Raw genomic sequence first — 24335 nt, 5'->3', positions numbered from 1 at the left:
CATCTCGAAAAAAAAAAAGCACTGGGTGGGGGTGGGGAGGGAAAGAAATAGAAGAAGATACACAATCCAGCTGCACTGACAGAAATCAAAATATATGCATACGAAACAGCAATCCACCTTCTGTAAGCACAAACCAACACAATACATGCCTTAAACACTTAGAGTGTTTGCCTTTCTCTGCAGGATGAGAGCAAATGCCTGAGATAGGGCACAGACAATCAAGGGGGGCTTTCCTGGGCCAGTGATGACAGTGTCTCATGAAATGAGGAGAGTGAAATGTATCCTAAGGAAGGAAGGTGGTACTTCTCTCAAGAAATTCTGGTGGGGGGGCGCGGATCTGGGGTTATGATCATGAGTGTCCAGGTGAGGAGCAGGAAGCCCACGGTTGCCGTGCCCTTCTCTGTGCTAGTCACTGAACCATTTGTAGCTTCATGTCATGGAATTCTCACCATCCTTCAAGGCAAAGAAAGTGATCCCCTTTAATTTAACTATTTTAAACTGAATGCTGAAATGGTGGCCTTAGAGAGATCAAGCCACAGCGCCTAGCTAGTAAGGAAGAGACATGTCTGCTTCAAAGCTCATATATTTCAAAGCTCATTTACATGCAAGGGGATGAGTTCCCCATCACTGGAGGCATTCAAGGAGAGGTAATGTTTCAAAAGAGAGTCATGGCTCCCTTCAACATGGAGAGTCTATGGCTAATGAAACACAAGTTCTGCTAGCTAATTCTGTCATTCAGGCTACTTTCCTTGGGCTCTCTGAAACATAAGCCCTCGATCATGAAGGCTGGGAAGTGTTGGGGTCAGGCTCCCAGCCTCAAAGAGTCCACATACACCTGCATCCTTCCATTCCTGCTGAACCACAACCCTGCTAGGGTTTCCCGTGGTTCAGTGGCCTATGTCTCCTCTCTTAATAACATCAAGTTGCGTGGCCGTCGGGCTACCAGGCTTTTCCAGACCCATGGCCAGGTGAAGGGAGCGACAAAACATGCCTTGACCTCGACAGAAGGAAAAGGACATTTAAAATCGGCCTCAAGCATCTCAAACTAGGGTCAGACTAGCTCCGAAAGTTTTCTAGTCGGTTCTGGGAAATCATCTTCCTGCTTTTATAGACCCTGGCACTTGGCCAGAGAAATTATGAGGCCCCCGGAGGCCAGAGACTGTATCTTATTCAACTTGGCTTCTCTCAGAGGACTTGGTAGAGCGCCTGGCAGATGCTCAGGAAATGTGCGCTGAATAGAACCGTATCTGTTACCCCAAAGCCCAAACGATAATTAATGTCTGCAAACGGTGGGGAGTGGGGGAGACAAGCCCACAGTTCACTAGGTACCTGCTGAATGGCAGTCGTGCTGTTGGAGCGACGGAAGACCCCGTGCCTTCCAGTCAGGTGCTGGAATAGAAAAGTCCGAAGTCTGAGCCCTTTCTGTGGCACAGAAGCCATGCGGAATGCAAGCACATTATCGCTCGCCGAGATGCTGACAAACAGGCCTAATGAAGGCAGGGCCGGTGAGCGGGCGAGCGCGCAGATGCTGAGAGCTCCAGAAGCGCAGCACAAACAAGGCTCTAATCATGGCTTCGCTCAACTTCCTTCCCTGCTGCAAATTCTGAACCGTGTTTAGACTTCGGCAGGAACATGGATTCTTTCTTCTCTTGAGGGGAAGAAAAGAAGCCAATTCCCTGGCATTCATGCTCACGGACACGTGGTTTAATGGGAGTCAGTGCCGGCAGGGGTGGGGGGGGGGGAGGGGAGCTGAAGGTGTAGTCGGGAGCGGTTTAGACCTTGGCCCTATTTTGCCCTAGGTGTGTGGCCTACAGGATGCGAATGCCTGCTTCTCACCACAGGTGGGTCACTCAGAATTGCACCCAAGAAGAGAGTAGGAGGGCACAGAACTGATTTGGGAGGTGGTCTTGGGGCCCCCCGAAGAGGTGTGGGGAGGTGAAACAGGGAAAGGAAGGGAGCCAGTACCAGGGTATTCAAGAGCAGGTTTCTGGGTAGGTAACTGAGGCACAATCCTACTGGGGACTCCTGGAGGCAGAGGAGAACACCTTGCAGCTGTCCCACCCAAGAGGGAAGGCTGCAGGGTGGTTTATCCTCCGCTTCTCTCTCCTCCCTGGCACAAGGTTGTCCCTGGAAGCACCAACTCTCTTGGACATATGGCCTACTCCTTGCACAGGGTGAGGGGTGCTGGTGCTTCCCATGAGGGATTTGTTCTGGAATTGTGGATGCTCGGGTCATCCGTGCTCGAGCATCCGTGGATGCTCCCGGATGTGTCACTGACAGCGTCCGCCACCTATCTACATTGTCCTGCTGGGAGTTAAAAGCTTTGGGAACCCTTGAAAACGAAGTCAGTGGAGGGAAGCTGGGGGTGAGGAAGGTCATTCTTAGGGTTCTGAAGTCCTCCCTGGATTAAAAATGTCTCAGTCTCAAGAGGGGCCGGGGGCTAACCCTGGCACATCATTTTAGAATAGTTCTGTTCATCCAGCACTCCTAAGTTTACGAGCTAGGCAGTTTCTCCAGCCTGAAACGACGATGGCCGCCATCTTGAATTAGCTTCAGCTCACATTCTGTTGTCAAGGCTAACTGCTGTTTGCCAGACGTCACCAGAAACCACAAATAAATGAAGCCGTTCTTAAATGTCTACAAGTCCTATCACCAATGAATCCGGTAAGCATTACCAAGAGCTGGCCAAGAGCCAGGCATCATGTCATAATGTGACGAGCTTCCCACCACTTGAGGGGTTATGGGGCTAAATCTCATTTGGTCCTTTCCCCAGCCCCAGGAGCTGGGCATGGCTGGCATTTAGCGCCATCCCATTTTCCAGAGGATTAAGCTGCGGCTTAGGGAGATGAAGTAACTTGCCCAGGGTTACACTGCTGCTGAGTTTCAGAGCCAGGACTTGAACCCAGGTCTTTTGCCTCCAGATTAAATCAATAAACTTGTCCTGGAGGCCAGCTGAGTTTCAGGCATTTGTGTTACCCTACAGTTTTGGAGTCAAAAAGTGCAGGACCAGGCTTCTTGGCTCTCTTTTTAGTCTTCTAAAACCTCTGTTTCCAACTCATTTGTTTTAGTTCTGCAAAGGAATTAACAGAGCCTCGGAGGAGATGTTTCCTATACGGTAGATAAGATTTCAGAAGGCCCCGAGAACTCTGCACAAATGAGGACAGAAAGAGCATCTCAAAGAGCATCTGAAGGTCTTCAGAGGACGGGTGGGATGGGCCAGCTTCCAAGATCAGGTTAGTGAGCTTTGAGACAGCCTGGGTGCAAGTCTCAGAGCAGCCCCTGCAAAGGAAGCTTCCACCGCTGGCTGGGGGCTGGCTGTCTGCGAGCCAGCTGTGCTGTGAGCCCTGCTATTCCCTGTCCCCTCTAAAGATGGGGAAGGAGGTGAGGGAGAAAGAAGCCGACAGGGAGAGAGATGGTGTGGAGGACATGGCAGGAAACAACATGGCCGTTCTATTTAGAGGCCTTTTGGAAAAGCCAATGGCATGAGGCAATTCTTGGGGTAAATCCTGGAAAAGTCCCGGGAAACAGAGTCTGGACCAGCCCAGGCAAGCACGGGCCCAGAGAAGAGAAAGAATGAACGCACCACTCCACGGTGAGTCAGGGTTTCCCCCACAGCAAGTCCTTTCCCCTGTCTGGGCCTCAGTTTCCTCTCTGTGAAATGAGACCATAACCAGGCACCCTTCAGGACGGTCAGCCTGTTCGATAATTCAATGCCACTCCATCCTGGCAGGCACGCACCTCTGAGACCCTCTACATTTGGAAAACTAACTCTTGTGAGGACATGGACACGCCCCCAGCATTCTAGTGACTCGTTTTAGACCCGAAATAACACAGAATCCCTCTGCGAACAGGATCAATGTTTGTTTTAAAAACATACAAAGAGGAGCATGTGCAGGCCCAGATCTGATGTCCACTAAAAACTGGGCACGGATGTGGTGAGGGAAAACACCTAGGTAAGGTGTGCATGTGAGCACAAGTGGGGAGCTGAGGTCCTGGCTCAGCTCTGCCATTAATCAGCTTGGGTCCCGGGGCGGAACCCCTCCCTCCCTCCCCTGGTCCCCAGTTTCCCCTTTACACCGGGAAGCGGTGGAACATGTTCATCTCTGAGACCCTGGCGTGTCTGATATCCTACATATAGCTAAGTGGGGAGAAGCTATAAAGGGCAGGCAGACATAAAGGCACCTGGGGGGTTTCGACATACTGGGAAAATCTGGATTTGCTTCAGAAAAGTGTCATAGGGGCACCTGGGTGGCTCAGTCTGTTAAGCGACTGCCTTCAGCTCAGGTCATGATCCCAGGATCCTGGGATCGAGCCCCGCATCGGACTCCCTGCTTAGCGGGGAGTCTGCTTCTCCCTCTGCCTACTGCTCTGCCTACTTGTACTCTCTCTCTGTCAAATAAATAAATAAAATCTTTAAAAAAAAATTAAAAAAAAAAGAAAAGTGTCATAATTTTGGACACGGTGCTCGTCATAAGTGCTGCTACTTGCTGAGTCAGAAATACATGCACATATTTCTATGTGTTCTCGAGTTCTTTCCACATTCCAAGAAGGTAGGTAGGATTATATTTCTGTTCTACAGATGAGGACGTCACACAGGCGAAGTTACTTGCCTAATGTGCTATATACTGACTTGAGCTAAGGTAGGTCAGACCCACCTACCTCTGAGCTACTGTTTGGTCCATTGCTTTCCTTATAAATGCCTAAAGCTGATTATTGGAGTTGGTGTCTAATCCTAACATATGAAGAAAAAAGGCAATAAAATTGGCACGCACTTATAAGCTGTGATCGGCCAATCAATATTTTATAAAATATTCTCCTAGAATGATATAATTTCAGAACTGGAAATGTGACAAGAGAATTTAGTTACAATCACTCAAAAAAAAAAGTAAGCATCTTTGCCAAGATGCTTACTTGGTTCAACCAATGAAGAAGCAAGACTTAACAAATGGGAAAATAATTACATTTGCTGAAAATTACATCTTTTGTGCATGCCAGAGAGCTGACATGCGTTTCAATTACCTGCCACAGGAAGACGAATGGGTAAATGTACAAGATTGCATTAAGGCACCCCAGTACCGAACACCTCTCCTCATTGATCTAAATCCGGTGGGATTTGTCTGAATGAACCCGAATAACTTGATTTCATTTCTTGCTTTTTCCCCTGGATGACTTTGGAATCTGACACAAAGGCACTGCTCTTGTTTCTGGATTTTCCAGAAACCTCCAGATGCTGAAAAACGCTTCAGTGAAGAAGGATGCATCTAGTGGCTTTGGCTAACAACCCCGCTGATGACCCTACGGGCTGCATAGGGCTGTCTACCCGGGGGGAAAGCCCAGCCCCACTCCTCACAGATGCCCTGTGTATTCTGACAAGCCCCCGCCCCCTCTCTGGGCTTCTATTTCCACCTTGTCACTTGAGGAACATGGTCTGGAAGGTTTCTGAGCCCCTGACAACACAGACAACGGAAAAGCCCAACAAGTGACCTGGTTTCTTTAAAAAAAAAAAAAAAAAAAATCAAGGACCTGTTACAAGCACGTGTTGGGGATGATGATGGGTTAAAAGAGATTAAACAGAAAGAGCAACCAGACGTTGTGTGGATTTTCCCACAAACTGTAAGGACATTTTGCAAATAATCAGAGGATCAACATAGACAGAAATGAAAGGATATAAAGAATCATTGTTAAATGTTTAAGGTAGGATAATAGTAGCATGGTTATGTTTTGAAAAGTCCTTATCTAGAAGGAATGCATACTGCAGTATTTAGAGATTGAAATGAGATAATGTCTGGGAGCTGCTTTAAACATTACAGCAAAAAAAAGGGGGGGACAGTGGGTAAATAAAGACAAAGCAAGAGTGGCAAAATGTTGATGATAGTTGAAGCCAGGTGATGGGTACGTGGGGCTCATTATGTGGTTCTCTCAACTTTAGGGTCTGTGTGAAAATTTCTATCATCAAAAACAAGAATAACGCAAGCTTTCTCAGAATACTGGAGGGGACTGAACTCCCACACTCCCATACTTTCCCAAGCCTCTCGGAGTCATGTGGGGAGACTGGATAGCCTGTGAAGTCATGCAGTGGAGAAACATATTCTAAATAGTTGAAACTGATGTTCTCACAGAGCCGTATTTTCTATGGACTCTGCTTTCTCTTATCGGAACATCCTACTTTCATTTCTTTGGATGTATTTTATTGCAGAAACACGACATTCCCAAATATAGAACTCATCAACTAGAAGGAAGAAGCATCAGAAAGCCTACCTTGAAATTGAGTAAATTTAATGGTCCCCATTCTCTCCCCATTCCGGAACACAACTTGACCCTAAAAACAAAACAAAACAGACAAGAACAAAAGAGAAGTGCCATATTAGCTCAAACACCACTGGTCTCAGCTGTGATTCATAAATGGTACAGTGTGATTATTAATATTGGAAAAAACCCAGATCCCCACGAGCCTGCAGATGCAAAATTAAACTAACTGTTTTAAAACTGGCTGTGACTTTGGTTAATCGGAAGAGCACAAAATCAATAATGGAACCAACACATGTGAATTACAGCATTACAGCTGAGCTAGGCGTCATCATTATCATCACGATTATCCATGAAACCCCCACGTGTCCTGTGTTACCCTGGGACAAGGTCTTCCAGGGTGCTGGCGCCTGGCCCTGACTCTGCTCCTGGGTCCCACCCATTACGATGCGTGGCTCTGCTGAGGCTGTTTGGCATGAGGACCAGAAGGAGACTGGAGGTCAGTTAGTATTTTTATTAAGGACAGAGAATATTTTGGTAAGTTCTTCCTGAGTGTTGACATCAGTCTCAATTATAAATGGGCTACGGGGCAGCAGAAAATGAAGCTTCTTGAGCCAGCAAGACGTGCCGAGGGTCACGGGCAGCTGAGCACCCCTCATTAGGGGCACCAGGGGCTCCAGATAGCATCTTCTCCTGCATCTGCCTTGCTGGCTGATATTGGGCTTCCATATGCTGGGCTAAATACATCGGGAACATAAAGAGGGGGTGAGGTCTCTCCTTGTTAATTCAGGACCCATCAAAATTCTGTAACCGTGCAACAAAATCGACACATTGTATCAATGAACGTTTTTTTGACAAGCTCGGGTGGAAAGGGGTATGATCTGCATTTTACCGATCAAGAAATTGAGACTGAGAGAGGTGATGCGCTCTGTGTTAGGTCACTGTGAGACTGCTGGGAGTCAGCTCCAAGTTTGATTTTAATGCCCATGCCCTTTCACGACAGCTTCTTGTTCCTCATCCAGAAATAAATTCCTTCCCGTCTATCCATTAACGTACAATTAGGAAAAGCAATGGTCTTAAAGGGACCCTGCTTTACTCTCACTATGCTCTCGCATCATCAGGTCATAGCACATCCCATTCAGTTCTTGGAACAAAGCGCCAAGACGTATCCTTCCTCGGTGGAAACCCAAAGTCTGAGGCCCTGCGGCTTTTCGAACAAAGAGAATCACTCAACCTGTTCTCAGAAGGAGAAACACCTTCTAAGGCCCCCTTGACACCTTTCTGAAATCCTGTAGACAGCTGCACATAGTATCAGTTTGAAACCAATGCCCACCGAATTCCATATTCAGGTGACGGCAGGCAATTCCCGGGAGTGTGAAAACACCTCAGCGTAAGGTGAGATGGGAGCTGTGATTTTATTTCTAGGGATGATTGAAAAACACAGAACTGCTTGCAAAAGGCTCACTTTTATGCAAATAGAGCACTTTGCAAAGCTGGGAAAGACACAGACACGGCTGACAAGGAGGACACTTCTTGGTTTGATAAGGGGGGGATCTAATTTGCCCATCTCCTGCCAAGCTCTGAGGAACTCCAAAGACTTCTAGATATAAAATGTGGACGAATTCTGCAGAATCGTCATTAGCTAAATGAAAAAGTATAGGAAATGGTCTTCAAAGCTCGGAGAGAATGACACTGCATTGGAGTATGAGGTGGGGATGAGAATCCCCCCTTTACGTTGTAAACAAAACCAATTAGTCCATCTTTGAAGTGAGGGCTGTCACGTTTTATTTTCCTCATCATAGCTGTTTTTCCTAACGGTAGCTCCTTAAGCGTCTCAGGTAACGCAGGGGAAGGAGGCCAGTGTCTGAGTATCCCAAACCTGGCTTAGTGCTCCCTCAGGCACGTTCCTGCGCACCCAGCGGAGCTCCTGACCTACAATGGGCACCCAGTAAATGGCAGTAGTCATTTTTATTTTAAAATGTTTAATAGCAGAGAGCTGAAATAAAAAACCATTTTAAGCACCAGGAAGCTTTCCAACCCTTGGGAGGAGATTTTCGTATCACATGGTGTCATCCGGCAAAGGGATAAACTGTTGAGTCTTTGCCCAAGGTGTCCTCACCTCGGAAACATCAGCCCCCAAGTGACTGAGTTCTCAAACCACGTGAGCCGCCGTGGGCTTCACCGGCGGGTAATGAAGGAGGCGCAGATGGGTAGTTGGGCTAACAGGGGGTCTGTGCAGAGAAGCAGCCAAGAAGCTCCAGGAAGCCCCCTTCTGAGGAAGATGTGTCCTCTGATTGCTTCCTGAAGAAGTCACCATGGCACCCGTTGGGTCTGACCGCTAACGCTGGTTCTGCTCCCCTGCCCACGGCTGTCCGGATGGGGACCGCTATCCCAACCAAGTCCATGTCAACAAGGAAGCCCACACGGCAGTCTGATGATTTTCATGAAATTCTGCCCTTCCACAAATATTTGCCTATTCTGGGCCACGTACTTAACTTCTAGGTGCTGATTCCTGCTCTCCGAGTGCTTTGTATTTGGTGTGGACAGACCAATGAAACAAGTCGGCCAGTAAGTGAACAAGATGACTTTAGTTTGTGGAGAGCGCCCCAAAGAAAGTAAGAGAGAGGGGTTCTGTCGCACAGTCAGGAAAGAGCTCAGTAAAGGGCGGACAGAAGAGGCACAGGCCGCAAGGCAGGAGGGAGATGCTCCAGGCACGGTGCGAATCAGGGCAGGAACAGAAAGGGCCATGTGGTGGGTACGGGGAGGCGAGGGAGCGGGCAGGTGGGCAGGGCTAGGTCACGGCCAGACAGGGCTCTGGAGGGGATCTTAAGTGCAGGGCAGAGCCCGAGGTTGGGGAGGTTGAGCAGAGCAGTACTATGATCTGCATCTAATGGTCATGAAGGGACATAGTTCTACCCCCCCGCCTCAATTCAGGACAACCGTGAAGGACCGTGGGATCCAGAGGTCCCCGTGGGATGACCAGGGCCACGGTTACAGCGGCATTGTTTCACTTGTCCCTTTGCCACATCCTGCTTCCCTCCCTCCCCCGTCTTGTCTCTGAGACCCCTCCCCGATCAGCTTCCTGTGTGCAAATCTTTGTCTCAGAATCTCTCTCCAGGGCAACCCCACCCAAGACCCTGCCATCAAAGGTCCCTGGTCCAGGGACCTCGGTGTTCCTTGCGGCCTGCAGGAGCCGGAGTGATATGGCAGTGAGAACAGAGGCAGTGGATTCAGTGTGAAGTCCGTGCTTCAGCCTGCCCGTGTGGCCTGGTATTTCAGCCAAGGAAGCCAGGCTGGCTTTGTTTTCTTAAACCCTAGCTTGAGTGGGGTTTGTTTTGTCCTTCTCCCCACACAGATATTTTTTTTTTTTCACACACATATTATGTCTATATAAATGCCATGACTGTCCTCAAGCTTTCGCCGTGTGCGATCCCAGGCCTGCCACTGAGGCTCAGCGCGTGCCCTTGAACCCATCCCTAGGGTGCGCTGAATTCTGAAGCAGGGGAGTTTGGTGGCTCTGGCCAGCGCAGTGGCTGAGTTCTGCCGGCTGGCTTACAGCCCACACTTGCTCTTCTATACCCTCCTCTGTGTTACTGGGGCCCAAAGCCCAGAAACCACATTTCCCACCATCCCCTGCCAGCTGCTTTCCATTTAGGTTTTGCTCATGAGAAGTATTCAAGGGAGATTTAGAAAGTACATATAAGGGGCACCTGGGTGGCTCAGTAGGTTAAAGCCTCTGCCTTTGGCTCAGGTCATGATCCCAGGGTTCTGGGATCAAGCCCTGAATCGGGCTCTCTGCTCAGCGGAGAGCCTGCTTCCCTTCCTCTCTCTGCCTGCCTCTCTGTCTACTTGTGATCTCTGTCTGTCAAATAAATAAAATCTTTTTTTAAAAAAGAAAGTACGCATAAGGGAAAAGCTATTTTTTTTCCCCCTCCTTTGGCTGTAGAAGCAGGAGCTCTGAGTACCTGCAGGTGTCTGTGGGTCCCAACAGCCCCCCAACTGTCAGCATGGGGGGGCTTTGAGCTGACTGTTCAGCGTGTGGAGGGGAGTCCCCAGAGCAGCAGAAACAGTGGTGGCAGGAGCCTCAGAGGCCCATGCCCTTGGGTCCCCGTTATTTTATTTGCATTCCTGATCGGCTCTGAGGTCATTTTTATAAACACCTTGGAAGTTAGAATCCATTATCAATCAGCATGCCGAGGAGAAGAGGTACCACTTCGTGCATTTTGTGCATTTCCAAGGCAGTGGCCTCACCGTTTCCCTTTTTGTTCCTGCATTCCAAGGGGCTTGGTCATTTCTGTAAATACTTATCTCCAGGGATAGCACCTTCTTGTTTCACTCCTCCACCCTTTACAACAAAGCTGTAACCAGTTCCTTGTATTAAATCTCCTTCTGAAATGCCTGAAGGGGTGTCTGTTTTCTCGACGGCATGCTGCTTGATAATGGATTCTAACTTCTGAGGAGCTTATAAAGAATAACCACAGAGCAGATCTGGAATGCAAATAAAATAATGGAAGTAAAGCCACCAAATGGATAATTTCTAAGGAACTTTTTTTTTTCCCTGAAAGAGATGTCACTAATGTCAAAGAAGACAGTCTGTTTCATAAAAGTCAATCCAAATGAACGGTTCAGGTTGAATCTGGGGCAAGGAAGCTGCATTTCTTTGTCGGGGAAATCTTCAGAATGCAAAAGGTAACACGTGGAAAAAAACTCCAGTTTCAGCATTCACCAGAGAAGAGTCAACACTGCCCGTAGCATGACCCCGGATAGTCAAAGAGCATTTCTGAGTGTCCATTCTCCTCTTTGAAAAATAGGAAGCTCGATCCCCACTTGTCAGGATTGTTTGTGAGCATTAAAGGAGGCATTTATGAAAAAGGCATAATGCAGAGCTGCCGAGAATAAAGGGTGACTCATAATTCCTCCAGGTAATCCTAGTTAGCAGAATTTCACCTGGTGTCAGCTCAGAATCCGCAGGAAAACCAGTGGAGAGTGAAATGTATACTAAAGATTCCAGCGGCCTGCTCTCCAAAAAATTAATTATTCCCATTGTTCATTTTTAATGTTTCACTACTAAGCACAAGTAAGATCTATGCCAATAGCAGTTCATGAATTGTATGGGTATGGGTCAACTTTTTTTTTTTTTTTTTTTTTTGGTCTCTTTCAATTTCACGGTGGAGGGTAGGGATGCCCAGCCCCAGACATGATCTGATGTTGGGCTAGAGCTGGAGGCTGGACAGAATGAAGACTCGCTGATCTCAGCCCAACTGAGTGGGGCCCTGGGCCCACTGAGGGACAGTCTCTCAGATCATGGCACCTTTAGGGAAGGATTTCTGTCTTCAATATGTCCCTAAACGCACTCTTGTCTCAGGCAGTTGTGTTCATCTCTGGGAGGTGTGAGCATGCACGCTCATCTGAAGGCTCAGTCTGTGCTGTGGGGAAACACGATCTGCCCTGACGTGTCTCGCTGCTATTTGTGTGGATGATCCAAGCCCACCTTGGACAGTTCTGCTGCCAACCCTCCAACCTGGACCATGCTGGTCTCAAATAAATAATGAGGACTTGGAGTAAACTCCAGGGTTTGAATGCGGGTTGGGTTTTCCCCTCAAGGGTAAAGGCCCTCATCATGTAGGCTTGAAGAGGAAGTTGTCTTCTGTTTTCCAAGGGATGGCAGGACTTAAAAGAGAATATCAAACAATTGTGTAGGTACACCCACATGTTCTACAAAGGTGAAAAATATATATATATATATATTTTTTTTTGCCTGTGCCTTAGGCTAAAATAAGTCATATTTTGCAGACTAATTAAAATATTTTCTTAAATGAAGTGCTTTAAAAAGGCCCAAGCCTGGAGAAGAAAGTTTGATGCATTCATTGAGTTTTGAGTCATGGGTTTGTAGGGAATTAAGAGGAGAGGAAGGATGGGAGGTGTGGCAAGCCCCAATACCACCCTTCTGCTGGTGCGTAGTAAATGGAGGGGCATCCTTCTGAGGGACCATGATCAGATGGCCCAAAGGGTTCCAGTGGTCACCAGCCACAGAGTGAGTGGTGGCCTAAGGTAGGGCTAGGTGCAATGGAGGGGAGAGAGATGAAGAGAATATGGTGGGGTAGAGGGGCCTAGAGGGGTGGGACCAACTCCTCCTTCCTTCCAGTCATAATACAAGAATCAAGCTCGTTAGAATAGCAAACTATCAGACATGAACGGAATGTCCACAATTTAGGGCAATAGCCACATAAACAGATAGACACATAATATAGGGCAATAAACACACAATATAGGGCAATAGCCACATAAACAGATAGACACATAATACAATATTATGATACAAGCTTTCAACCAACCAGCACTGAGGGGCAGCTAACACAGGTTGGGCACACTCAGGGCAGGCACCAGATAAAGGGTGAGCAAAGTCAACACAGTTCTAAATTGCGTGGAGTGCGTAGTCTCCATGTTTACTGTTTAATGCAGTATTTAATGGCTGCATTGAACAGTAAATATACCGATAAATATATAATTACAAACTACAATAAGTGATACTATGATCACTTAATACACACACAATAAGTGATCACTACAATAAGTGACATGAAGGATAAGAACAGGGAGCTATGATTAAGAACTACAACACGAACTTAATGTAGAAAGACTATGGGCCAAGGAGGGCCTTTCTGGGGAGGTGGCATTTCCACTGAGATCAGAAGGAGTTAGCTAAGAGTATGGGAGAGATGGTTCTGGGAAGTGGGATTATATGTGCAAAGTTCCCAAGTCAAAGAGAGATTGGGAAACCAGAGGAGCTGAAAGATCCCAGCGAAGCTGAAAGAGGTCATCGAGGAGGAGATAAGCATGAGATGTGATTGGCAAGATTTCGGCAAGGTGGACATATGCAAGGTCATGTGGAACCTTACAGGCTGTATCAAGGATGCTGAGTCAAACTCTGAATGCAAGGGAAGCGACCAAAGGGTTTTAACCAAGGGGTGACTTGATCTAAGTTCTACACCCTTGAGCATTCTATTATAAAAATTACAAAAGATTGGAAAAAGTGATTCATGACTATTCCAGACACTCGTTAGCTGTTTACCAAATCCAGTTCCTTTTCCTCTTGGGCACATGGTTAAAGTGCATTTTCTAACTACCTTTACAGTTAGGTGTGGCCACGTGGCACTTCCAGCCAAAGAAATGTGGGGATAAGTGGCATATGATATGCCAGATCTGGCCATGAAAACCTCCCACAAGACCCTTCATGCTCTTTCACTTCCCCCATCTGTCAACTAGATTCACAGCATCTTTCAGTGAACTCTGAGGCCCTAGGATCAGAGGGGACCCGAGATGGAAGAGCCTGGGTCCATGAATCATCATGTGGAAAGAATTTTCACCAACCAGAAACATCCACTTTGGACTCATACAAGAAACATCAATTTTTACTGCGTTGATCCACTAAGATTCTGAGACATCTTTGTTACAGCAGCTACTGGTACTTATCCTAACTAATCACATTAGTAAAAAAGTGTAAAAATTATATTTATAGTACATGCACAATGATGCAAAAATCACTCCCACCAAATAATAGTGTTAATGTTGGTTGGTTATTAGGTTGTGTGATTATGGCTTTTTCTTCTTTTGACTTTTGGATATTTTCCAATATCCTATAATGAATATGTATTATTTTCCTAAGAGGGAAAACTTGATTTAAAACTTTCATATTTGAAAAGATGTTGTAAGAAGGCATTTTTTTTTTACAGGCAAAAATAGCAACATCATCACCAACAAAATAATACTCTCTCTTGGAATAGATTAATTTTTACTGACAGCTTCAAGTTTTCATGAGCAAGAGCCAGAGATCCATGCAAATACGAGTACATTTCCCCTCCACTTAGAAGAAGGGGAAAAGCCACAAGCAAGGGGTCTGAAGACACAGATGGAGGCTGTGTTTGGCCATTTTCTAGGAAGGGTACCTGGGATGAGTCCTTTCTGGACTCTGTTCTCCGGTTTCCTACTGCAGAATGCACAGAGATAACACTCTTCATGTTATTTTTAGCTCTGTTGAAACATTTGTGTACATTATCTGAGATTTTTTTTCTCGGGAGTTGTTCTTCATGAATCAATTCTCAACAGCAACCCCAAGGCAGTGCACTGTGGGTTATCATTATCTCTGTTTTACAGATGAGGAAACGGGAGGCAGTGTGAGAAGACATTTGCCTGGGGTCATGTGACCAGTGGGCAGCGCCGGGATTCATTCCAGACAAGGAGGACTTCAAGCTTATGCCTCTAACCACATGCTCCTCTGCCTCCTTATGCAAGAACCAGTCACTGATGGGAGAATGAGCTCTTTGCAGGGGATCAGAGTGAGACCTCAGTAGCCTTGGTGGAGGGGAGGGATCTAGTCAGGGATGTGCTGATTAATGTTTAACAATGGGCTCTTGGTGAGGGCAGGGTAGGAAGCCCTGATTTGTATGGGAATTTCTATGGTGTAAATACTCGCACAAAGCAGACTTCCAGCAATCTACCATTTCACACCTGGCTCATCGATGCTGCATCATTTAACAAGTAGTTCTTGGCTCTCTTGGGAGCCAGTAGGATCTGGCTCCAGCACACTGGTGGCCCAGTCAGTCCCCTTGGGCTTCCAGAGTAAAAAATGTGAGGAGGAAAAGCTTAGTTTTTACCCGCACAAGGGGGTGGGTGAGAATCTCTTCTCAGGAATGAGGAGAAGGACTCCGTGTCAGAGCGGGAAGAGCTGGAGAGAAGGGGCTCATGTGGGTTGCCTATTATCTCAATTCCCCAGACTGCCTGCTCTGCTCTGCTCTGGACCAAGAGAGATGAAGAGGCCAAGGCAGAGGAGCTGGTTATCATGAAGACCCGAAGGTGATCACAGGTTGAGGGATCCAGAAAATCCTGCAAGATGTTGGTGCTGGGGTCTGTGTCCCCAGGGGCTGAATGATGTCGGCTGAGACTGTTTCTATGCAATTAAGCCAGAAGGGGTTCTGGGCTTAGAGTGTGACGTTCAGGGCTCTAGTTCCAGTCTTGTCACGAACACCTGTGTGCCCCTAGTTATGCTCCTTCCTCTGTCTGGGCCTCAGTTTCCTCATAGAAAGTGAGAAGACAGGGGTGCCTGGGTGGTTCAGTGTGTTAAGCCTCTGCCTTCAGCTCAGGTCATGATCTCAGGGTCCTGGGGTCGAGACCCGCACCGGGCTCTCTGCTCAGTGGGGAGCCTGCTTCCTCCTCTTTCTCTGCCTGCCTCTCTGCCTACTTGTGATCTCCCTCTGTCAAATAAATAAATAAAATCTTTAAAAAAAAAGTGAGGAGACAGGTGTCATATGCTGTGTTTGTTGAATGGTTACTCTGGGACACAGCATGCCCTTGCTAGACCCTGGGGAAACACAATGATTAAGTTAAAGTCCTAGTCTTTGAGAAGCTCCCAGGCTAAGGAAGGTGACCAGCAAAAAAAAAGATAGTTGCAAGGCAGTGTGATAGTTGGTAGGAGAGGGTGGATACAGAGGTATGAGGATGAAAGGAAGAGCACTCTCTCAAGGAAGGGTTTGGAGGGGACAGGAAAGAATGAGTGTCAGTTAGGCAGGCAAAGAGAATGAGAGAGGAATGTTCTAGATGGAGGGAAAAGCATAAAGCATATGCAAAGGCCTGGAGGCAAGAGAGAGCTTGGCTCTGTGAAGGACCAGAAGGAAGGGCAAGGTGGCTGGTGGGGATACGCAAGTGGTAGGGGAGGTTAATGGAAGCAAGGAAGGCAAGAACCATATCAGAGAGAGCTTTGGACCTCATGTTGCAAACAGGGGCCATAGAAGGGTTATTATAAACTGAGAGGTAACACGTCCAACATCTTTTTTAAAAAGAAGGAAATCTGTGACAACATGGATGGCCCTGGAGGACATCATGCTACGTGAAATAAGAAGGACACAGGAAGACAAATAGTGCATGGTAGCACCTACATGTAGAATCTACAATAGTCAGACTCCTAGAAGCAGAGAGTAGAATGGTGATTGCTGGGAGCTGGAGGGAGGGAGAAATGGGGAGATGATGGTCAAAAGGTACCTCCTTTCAGTTACACAGAATGAGTAAGTTCCGGGGAAGCTAATGGACAGCATGGGGACTGTAGATAGTAATATTATGCTGTAAACTTGCAAAGTGCTAAGAGGGTAAATCTTAAGGGTTCTCACTATAGAGAAAGAAAGCAAGAAAGAGAGAGAAAATGGACACTGTAGGGGATGGCTATGATGGCTACGTTAATTAGCTTGATGCTTGCGATCATGTCACAGTATATCAAATCATCAAAGAGTACCCCTTAAATAGATATAAATCCTATTTGTTAAGTATGCCTCAATAAAGCTGAAAAAAAAAAAAAAAAGCTACTCTGGTGCTTATGGAAAATGGATAGGTACAAGGGGAAGACTGGGTGCAAGAAAGCCAGTTCGAAGCAATTGTGGAATCCAAGTGAGATAGGAGGAGGACGTGGCTGGAGAAGAGTCCGTAATTCCCAAGATGGGAACGAGGTAGAACCCATAGGGCTTGGAGGTGTGCAGTGTGAAGGCTGTGGAAGGCAGAGAAGGGAAGAATGGCTTTCTGGTTTGGCAGACAGATGGTCCACGCCTTACTGGCCCAGTCAGCAGCGGGGACCTGCCCTGATCAGTGAGTGGAGTCTTTGCCCAGCTTCCGGGGTGGCCAGCGGAGCTCTGTCTCCCTAAAGCCATACACCATGAGACCCTCCTCCAAGATATTTGCCCCTACCCCCACCCCTCTTCGAGTTTCCTGGTCAATTGCAGATGCCAGCATCCCCATGCTTAGAAATATTTAATTTTGCTTTACTGTAGGTTCTATTTTTGTTAAATAGATTCGTCTCCACCAGGAAAAACAAATTGCTGACCGGCCGACCTGAAAGTCTGAGACAGGCAATTTGCAATCTGTTGGAATCTTCACTTCAAGCCAGGGTGGGCTGCAGGCTGGCCTGGGGCAGGGGGAGGGAGAGCTTGGGGGGCAGGGCTCAAACAAAGCAGCTGGCACCACAGCAGTCCAGGTGCGCCCGAGGCCAGAGGGCTCTGCTGCAGGGTGGCCAGGGAAAGCGAGAGAAAGGTGCCCAGCAGAGGAATGGTACAGGAAGAATGGGCAGGGCTGTGGAGCTCAGGGACAGGGGGTTCAGGAAGGGCCCTGTGCTGGGAGGCGGGCCACCTGGCCTCTAGCGCGGGGCCCCCTCGTCCCTTGGGTGGTAGTCTCCTAGTGTGTTAGGAGATCAAGTCTGTATTATCTGAAAGCTGGGTCCAGAATTTCTCCCAAGAGGGAATGATCTTGGTGTAGGAAGGAACCTTAATTAGTCTCCTGGGTGGAAGGTAAGAAGAAGGGAGAAGAGGAAGGAGCTATCCTCTGCAGAGAAGGAGGCCCAAGAGGGGTGGGAGGCCCAGTGAGACCACCGCAGGGAAAGTGGTCCCTAAGACAGGGGGCAGGAGGGGAGAGCGGCAGAGCATGAACTAGATCAGGAATAAGGTCCAACTTGAAGTCATTCAAATGACATCCTGCGGTACAAACCACCTCCCCCTAGCCCCCAAATATTCCCTGGAACCCCTCACAAGTCCTTATAAAAGGGGATGGCTTTCAGGTCTGTTCGTTTCTGTTTTGTGTGACTGTCATAATGGAGGAGGGGTCTGCATTCCAGGAATGGATCCATGGAGCCCAGAGCTGAGAGGGAAAAAAAAAAAACCCTCAGGGATCTGGAATGGTCCAAATTCTGAATGAATTCAGCACAAGCAGGACCGTGAGAGTGCAAGCCCACAGGGATGTGAAGAAATCTTGAGGTCGGTTTTGGTCATCCCTAAACTGAGAGATGGGGCTTCCTGAGAACCTTTCCAAGCTCCCAATGGCTGACATCAGGTTACACATCGAGGCTAGCGTTGGGCAGGAAGCTCTCTCAATCTTGACTGTGTCTTGGTTTCTCCATCTGTACAACAGTCTGGGTGTGAGTTTTCATCTGCCAAAGCATGGATATGTCTAAGTGTTACACGCATGAGGGCATACATATGAGGCAGGCCAAGGGCAAGGAGTACCGATGTGACGGTCTGCCAGGCTCCTCCTAGCCCCAGCGGCCCTCAGCTCTCGGGCCCGATGAGTCACCAGTCCCACCTTGGAAACAGCGGGCCGGGCTGGCAGCAAGGTGTCCCTGGCGTGCCTGATTGAGAACCTGTTCTCCCTCTTGGCTCGACTCACCCATTTGAAACCCAGATGGCTCCATATGGGGACTGGGGACTATTCAGTTGGCTTCATGGGCTAAGTCTAAAAATCTTCCATCAATTAAAAAATCTTCCACTAATTCTCCTGGGAAGGATAGAGACAGGAGTCAGCAGGGGGAAAACCAGAAAGGAAGGGAAGGGCAGCTGTTGGTAGTCCCACCTACTGAGGCCGCCTCAGGCTGCGGAGGGTCAGGAGGCTCCTTCTAGCAGCAGAAACCAGAACGACAGCTGAGAAATGCAGGGCTTGGACCAGGAACAAACGCAGTGGGTGTCAAAGGCTGTTTTCAGGGCTGGAGTGAGGCCCGCTGAAGCTCAGAGAGATAAATCGAAGAACCTTTTTGCTTACGATGGGTTGTCTCCTCCCTCCCACCTCTGGCCTGGGCTTGAGAGGGTCTTTATTCCCAACCACAGGGGCTCTTCTAAGACCCCTGTCCAATGTATGGGTCCAGCTAGTGAAGTCCCTGTATTGACTGGATAGGCCATCTGGTGTATGGCCATCAAACACTGTGCAGTGGACATTTCTTTCTTGCTCACCAGCTGGTCCCCCTTTGAATGATCATAGTACCCTGATTTTAATTTAGAGATGATGTTGGTCAGGAGCTGTGAGAGCCACTCTCTAAGATGGCCCCAGTGATTCCTACTGGAATCACCTACAGATACTGACAACCTGTACAGTCAGTCCCTCCCAGACTGAACAGGGCTGCTGTCTATAACCAGTAGGCTATTATAGAAATGGCAGAGAGTGACTTCCAAAGCTAGGCCACACAAAGACATTGACACTTCAGCCTTGCTTTCTTTTGGATCACTGACGCTGGTGGAAGCTGGCCACCATGTGATTAGGACATCCAAGCAGTCCTATGGAGAGGTCCACGTGGTGGGGACCCAAGTCCTTCTGCCAACAGCAGCCATTAATTTGCAAGCCATGTTCGTGAGCCACCTTGGAAACAAGTATCCTGCCCCAGGAGGCCCTACGATGACTGCAGTCCCATCTTGCCTGCAATTACAAATATTAAAGCCCCTAAGCCAGAACCTTGCAGCTAAGTCACCCCTGAATTCCTGACCCACAGAAACTACATGAGATAATAAATCTTTACTGTTGCTTTCAGCTACTACACTTTGGGATAATTTGCTATGAAGCAATAGATAACAAATACGGGGTCACAGGAAGTAAGAGAATTCACCCTGGATGGTTCAAAGGAAGACCCTTAATTAAGGACTACCATAGCGTGGGGGAACAGATCATGAGGGCAGCCAAAAGACAGTGTTGTACCCATGGACTAGTAACGGCAGGAGCTGTTATATAACTCAGAGCAGAGGAGCTAGGGAAGAAATCGTGTCCTCAGAGCTTCACAGGAGTGGGAGACACAGAGGAGGAGTAGCCTTGGAGGAAGGGCATATTTATTTCAAGAGATACAGCACCAAAGCCAGACTGAGGGCTGCACCCTGACCTTTCTCTCTCTCCTCTTGGCCTCCAATCCCTTGCCTGTACTGCCCACTAGCTAAAGCCAACCATAAGCTGAACACAAGGGACCCTGGGTGATGCTGACCATGGGAATGGCTTCCTACGGCACAGAGAAGGGGAGAGAATGGAACTGTTGGAAGAGAGGCAGAGAAAAGAGAAATGCCACCCCTGAGATTCCTCTGGCCCCACTCTACCTTCAAGTTCTATGAAACTTTCTCTATGTGTGAATCACATGCATAGATAAAGTCAAGAGTCACATGACCTAGACTAAACCAATCAGTGCGGTCCTCTGGCAATAGTGATTGGTTCAGGCAAGGACATGTGACCCAAACCAGCCAATCAAGGCTAAGGGGAGTGACTTTCAGGGATTCTGTTGGTACTAGTGGGAAATGAGCTCCTTCTTTTGCTGGACTTGGTGGAGTGACAGGGGGATCCGGAAGTAACTGTGCAGAGGCTGAGCATGGAGCTGGCACAGGAGGAAGCAGTCCCAGCGGTGGAGAGATGGAGAGGCTCGTCCCGGACTTCACTGTTATCTTTGGGTAAGGACGGTTTTCTATTACTTGCACCGGAAGAGTCCTGAAGACACATTCCCAGTTACACAGCCTTGGTGATCCTCATAGCGGCTCTCTGGGGTAGGCTGGCCAGAGATCATTAATCCCATTTTACAGATGGAGAAAATGAGGCCCAGTTCTCTTTATCACTTGGCAGCATGTTCATTTAAACTCACTGTTAAGTTCACTATACCTAGGTTTTCAGAATGTATTTCGTCTTCACATTGTATGATTTTAGATTTTTGACTTCTGTTTCCGTGGCCTCGCTGTATAGAAGCCTGTTACTGAAAGCTGCTTCAAACTCCCTTTAGAAGTAGGTGGCACGCCATTATCAATTTTCCTCAAACAAGCAAACAAGTCATGGTGGTTAGGAAGATTTTCCAAAGTCACACATCTTTCAGGGGCAGAGTCTTAGACTGGAAGGCAGGACTGAAGCAGGTCCCCTGGCCCTTTCTCATCCCAAATGGGAAATATCCTTTTTTCAGTACTTTTCTTCCCCCTCCATACTCTCCTCTTCTTCCTGCTTCTGCACTGAGCTGATCCTCCCCGGAGGACAGTGGGAGGGCTGGTAGTGGCAGATGTGTGCTCAAGGCTACCCTGATAAGGTAGAGCAATCACTCCATGGTCCCCAGCGAGTTTAGAAAAAAAGCAGGTCTGGTAGGGAAGGTAAGAAAGAAAGCATCTTCTCCTGACTACTGAGTTAGCCAAAGACCTTGCAGGGCTTGCCGGGACCTGTGAAATCTGGCCTCTGATTTCTCTGATGGTGTCTCCCCTCGCTGACACCATCCCAGCTACACTGGTCTCCTTGCACTTCCCACACACTCCAGCTTCTTTGCCTGCTCGGTTATTTTTGATGAGATATCAGACCCATCCCTGGGTGCTAGATATTTTTGAATATTCCTTTAAATATGCTTAAGCTTTGTCTGGGGCATAATTAAGTTACTTGAAATGAGTTTGACCCTTTTGAGCTTTGCTTCTAGGCTTTCTTGGGTGGGCCCAGACCCATCTTTAGTCTAGGGTTGACTACTGGGACAACAGCCTCCTGAGTATCTCCGTTTCTGAAATTTTTCACCCTGGCTGATGTGAACGCAAATGATTCCTGGCCTTGCATGAGCTCTGCGGATCCCTCTGCATGTTGCTTTCTGCTGGTGCTTTCCCTGGTCTCAGGTGGTTTCCTTACTATGTCAGCATGTCCGTAGCTGAAGACCTGAGGCGGCCCCTTGGAGCTGTCTGCTGCCCTGTCTCTCTTTCCTCCGCTATTCTGCCCGCAAATTCTAGCCTCCTTGGTCTCTCTTAATTCAAAATTTCAACTGTCTCAATTCATGTTGTCAACTTGGCGGACTGCAGGGCTGCATCTGGGCAATCCTAAGGCTCATGTTCTTTGTGTCCCTTCCCTCAGGGGTCATTCTCCTCTGCTGTCTGTAAGTCCAGAGTTGGAAAACTGTTGTTTCCCATGATTTGACTGGTGTTTTAGTTGCTTAAGGCAAGAGCGTAAACCAAGTCCCTGTTACTTCTCCATCTTGGCCAGAAGTAGAAGCTTCCCCTAACCCCAGGTGCTGGAGACACTGTCAACCAAGGCTTTCACGCTGGCTGTCCCCTGGCCTGGATCACTTCTCCCCTAGTCATAGCACGGACCTTCGCACCCCTTCTTCAAGTCTTTTCTTATGCGCCACCTTCCCAGTGAGGCCTCCTCTGGCTGTGCTGTTTAAAACTTCTCCCTGCTCCCTCTCCACTGGCACCATTTCCAATTCTCCTTCCCTTCCCGCACATTTCTTTCTTTTTTCTTCTTAAATAGCACTGCTGCCTTCTCACATATTACATCATTTACTTACTTAATATGCCCATCATTGATTCTCTCTTTGCACTGGGCTGTAAACCCTTTGAAGGAAAGGATTTCTATTTGTTTGGTTCATGCTGTATTCCTGGCTTCCAGTACGGTGCTTGGCCCATAGTAAGTTCTCAAAAATTACTTGTTGAATAAATGCATGGTTGAGAAGATGATAGTAAAAACAACAACAACAACAAAAAAAAACCCACGACAGCCCATAAGCACAGCTGTGAATGTTGAAAATGTGAGGTGTGTGTGGGAGAGTAGCTAATATCCCTTCTGTGTGAACAGCGGCCTGAGAGGAAATAGTCTGTACACAGTGATGGCTGGCGGTGAGCTCCCAAGATGGCAGGCTCTGTCCTGTAGGCAGTACAGAGCCATGGAAGGCTATTAATAAGGAACAACGTGGTCAGAGATCATTTAGGAAGAATAATCTGGTGAGTGTAGATGTGAGACCCAGAAGAGACGAAGGGCAGAGGAGAGAGAGGAGAGAGGAGACACTTGGGAGTTCACAGAGTCAGCAGAGCTCAGCAGGTGGAGAGAGGAGTGGAGATGAGATGACACCTGTATAGATTTTTCTGTGGCAACATGGCTGGTGTGACAGTGCAAACTGAGGTTCCAAAGGATTCCACCGAGGGTGGTCGGGGAGTAGACAAGAGTGTAAAATGAACATGGGCTGGGGTGGTCGGTGTCAGGCCCGAAATCTGGACTCTGCCCTTCCCTGGGCACAGCTGTCATTTCCCAGCTCATGAGCTGGGGGACAGCTGTCACTTCCCACCTCGTGAGCCTGGGCACAGTTGTCACTTGCCACCTTGTGAACCTGGGCACAGCTGTCACTTCCCATCGCATGAGCCTGGGAACAGTAGTCACTTCCCACGTTGTGAACCTGGACACAGCTGTCCATTTGCACCTCATGAGCTTGGACACAGTCGTCACTTCCTACCTTGTGAGCCTAGACACAGTCTTTACTTCCCCTGCTGTGAACCTGGACACAGTTGTCACTTCCCATCGCATGAGCCTAGGGACAGTCGTCACTTCCCATGTTGTGAACCTGGGCACAGCTGTCACTTCCCACCTCGTGAGCCTGGGCACAGTTGTCACTTCTCACCTTGTGAGCCTGGGCACAGTCGTCATTTCCCATGTTGTGAACCTGGACACAGTTGTTACTTCCTACCTCATGAGCCTCAGCACAGTCGTCACCTCCCAGCCCATGAGCTTGCGCGTGCTGCATGGCCTCCTGAACCAGGTTCCTCTCTATAAAATGGTACTAAGCACATCTGCTCCACAGGCAGGGCTTGCGCCCGGGAAACTCTGTACTTCGGGTGCTTAGTAAATATTGGTTCCCATCTTGAAAAACTTTTCTCTTCCATTACTTCAGAGTCACAAGAGGCATCTGAGATCGGCGAGCCCCTGCTCTGACCATGCCGGCCAACATCCTCATCATCCTCCAGGTGAACCGAGGCACGGAGCTCAGCCCCAGCTGAGGCCCACGACTGTCCCTTGGGGGAGCCATGTGATAAATCCCATTTCTTGTGACGGTCACTACTCCTCACACAAGCTGGGCTGAGGAGAATGCAACCCAGGAGAAGACACCAAGCTGTGCATCTCCATAGCCCTTGCTGGGGGGAAATGGGACATGTTTCCCTTACATGGAAGTTTAGAACCTCAGAATACTCTGTTCACAAGAGACTTTAATTCCCAAGACTGCTGTCCAGTGGCTAAGGTCATTAAGCTCGGATTACTGAGGCAGCTCCCTATAAGCCAGTTGAAAGAATTACTCAATTTAAGGATGAACAGGGAATTTTTCTGGTACATTTCGGAAAGTACTCTGGAGCCTGTACACACCCAGGGACGCTGCCAGATTGCTGAGGGGGAACTGACAGTGGTTCTCTGGATTAACTACTACTACATAGGGCCTACTAAAGACGCTGTGTGCCTGAGGGAGAATCTGGGTCACTGTTTCATCACGTCCTGTGGGCCTGTAAAAACACACATGTCTATGTATTATGTGTGTAGATCATACATGGGGA

At 48.1% G+C, this 24335-nt stretch overlaps 1 protein-coding gene across 1 annotated transcript in view; it reads right to left on the bottom strand.

The window, feature by feature from the left end:
• GABBR2 (gamma-aminobutyric acid type B receptor subunit 2) overlaps nucleotides 1–24335 on the bottom strand; it is a 341177-nt gene that overhangs the window by 87672 nt on the left and 229170 nt on the right. Inside the window, exon 8 of the mRNA XM_046021722.1 lies at nucleotides 6259–6319. Within this exon, the coding sequence (XP_045877678.1) occupies nucleotides 6259–6319 (61 nt within the window). The remainder of the gene's footprint in view (nucleotides 1–6258; nucleotides 6320–24335) is intronic.

Source organism: Meles meles, chromosome 11, assembly GCF_922984935.1.
Source record: "Meles meles chromosome 11, mMelMel3.1 paternal haplotype, whole genome shotgun sequence".
NCBI lineage: Eukaryota > Metazoa > Chordata > Mammalia > Carnivora > Mustelidae > Meles > Meles meles.
Note: the sequence above shows the minus strand (reverse complement) of the source record. Positions and strands in the feature narration are given on the sequence as shown.